Source organism: Juglans microcarpa x Juglans regia, chromosome 1S, assembly GCF_004785595.1.
Source record: "Juglans microcarpa x Juglans regia isolate MS1-56 chromosome 1S, Jm3101_v1.0, whole genome shotgun sequence".
Lineage (NCBI taxonomy): Eukaryota > Viridiplantae > Streptophyta > Magnoliopsida > Fagales > Juglandaceae > Juglans > Juglans microcarpa x Juglans regia.
This window is the reverse complement of record NC_054595.1, coordinates 18531694-18532875: the sequence shown is the minus strand read 5'-3', so window position 1 is coordinate 18532875 and position 1182 is coordinate 18531694. Positions and strand designations below refer to the sequence as shown.

Sequence of the window (1182 nt, the reverse complement as noted above, 5' to 3'; positions counted from 1 at the left end):
TGCAACTTCACATATCAAATTAATGATGCACAATGTGAGGTGGCTTAATCGAATCATGCGTGCACTTGATACACAGTAAGTATACTTTTTTGGCCTATTAAATCAGTGCTTAATGTTGTAAATGCAGCAAAGGCGTACCTTGAATGCCTTACTCCCCCATCTATTACATAACTTTGCCCAAACATGCTGCCCAACCATATCAGGTACACTAGCCAAGGCTTCTTCATGGCTATCATATGACAAATATTTCTTGTGAAGCTCATGATGGAAAGCATTGAAGCGCTTTCGTAGCTGTTTCCACACCCCCTTGCGGTGATTGTCCAAATCCCAGTCCAATATGAAGTCAGCCTAAAACTTACAAGTTATTAGTTTCAACATCATAATCTAATATCCAACAACTATTCCTTTCTAATGTGCAAGTCCAAATCCTTGACTTACCCGGACACGGTCCATTAGCTCTTCCTTCTCAACCATGGGTACATCAGTCCACTGTGGGTAACTCATGTCCCCATGATGCTTCAAGATCCATGTGACCCGTGTTGTAAACACCGTTGCATTTTCGCAGCAAGGTGCGGTTTGCCTATTGTTAATTTTCAAAGGTATTTTCCCGTGCTTCCGAAACTTATCGAACTCAATACATTTCGCTGGCCCCTGACCGTATCTTGGTGGTTTGGCAGTTCCGGTTGCAGGTGATGTCACATCTTCTGTAGCAGGTTCTAGATACACATTCATAGACCCATAATTAGGAACATGTAAACATAGATGCTAAGCCTTATTCTTGAACCTACAAAGCTTATGCTTTGTACAACATGTCAAATTGTTTCAACAAGTGGGGTAGCATCACAGTAGGGGCTAACAATATTTATATTTCATACTATTTAGATTTTCATTGTTGCCTCCACTCCTACGCCCACTCAATATTGGACTTGAGTTTGCAATTTGAGGCGGCCTAACTGGACTCGGTGGCTGCGTTGAGACTTCGGAACTACCCGCAATGGCATCATCATTTGGGGTTTCAGATGAAAGTATTGGACGTCATGGCCATCCCATGAATTGATATGGCATAACTCGTCTGAACCCTCCACCTCCCTTGCAATCTCTTCCTCGTCTGGCTGGAGGCATTGATGTTTTCCTACAGGAAAACATATATAGAACTCAAGAATAAGGTGGAAATTTGGTACT

General features: G+C 42.3%; 1 protein-coding gene across 1 annotated transcript; it reads right to left on the bottom strand.

Moving 5' to 3' along the window:
* On the bottom strand, nt 1-843 carry LOC121246690. The gene is made up of 2 exons (XM_041144923.1): nt 439-843; nt 1-348 (listed from the first exon to the last, which is right to left on the bottom strand). The coding sequence occupies exons 1-2, from the start codon at nt 730-732 to the stop codon at nt 103-105; spliced, it is 540 nt and encodes a 179-aa protein (XP_041000857.1). The 5' UTR covers nt 733-843; the 3' UTR covers nt 1-102.
* Nucleotides 844-1182: the final 339 nt, after the last annotated feature.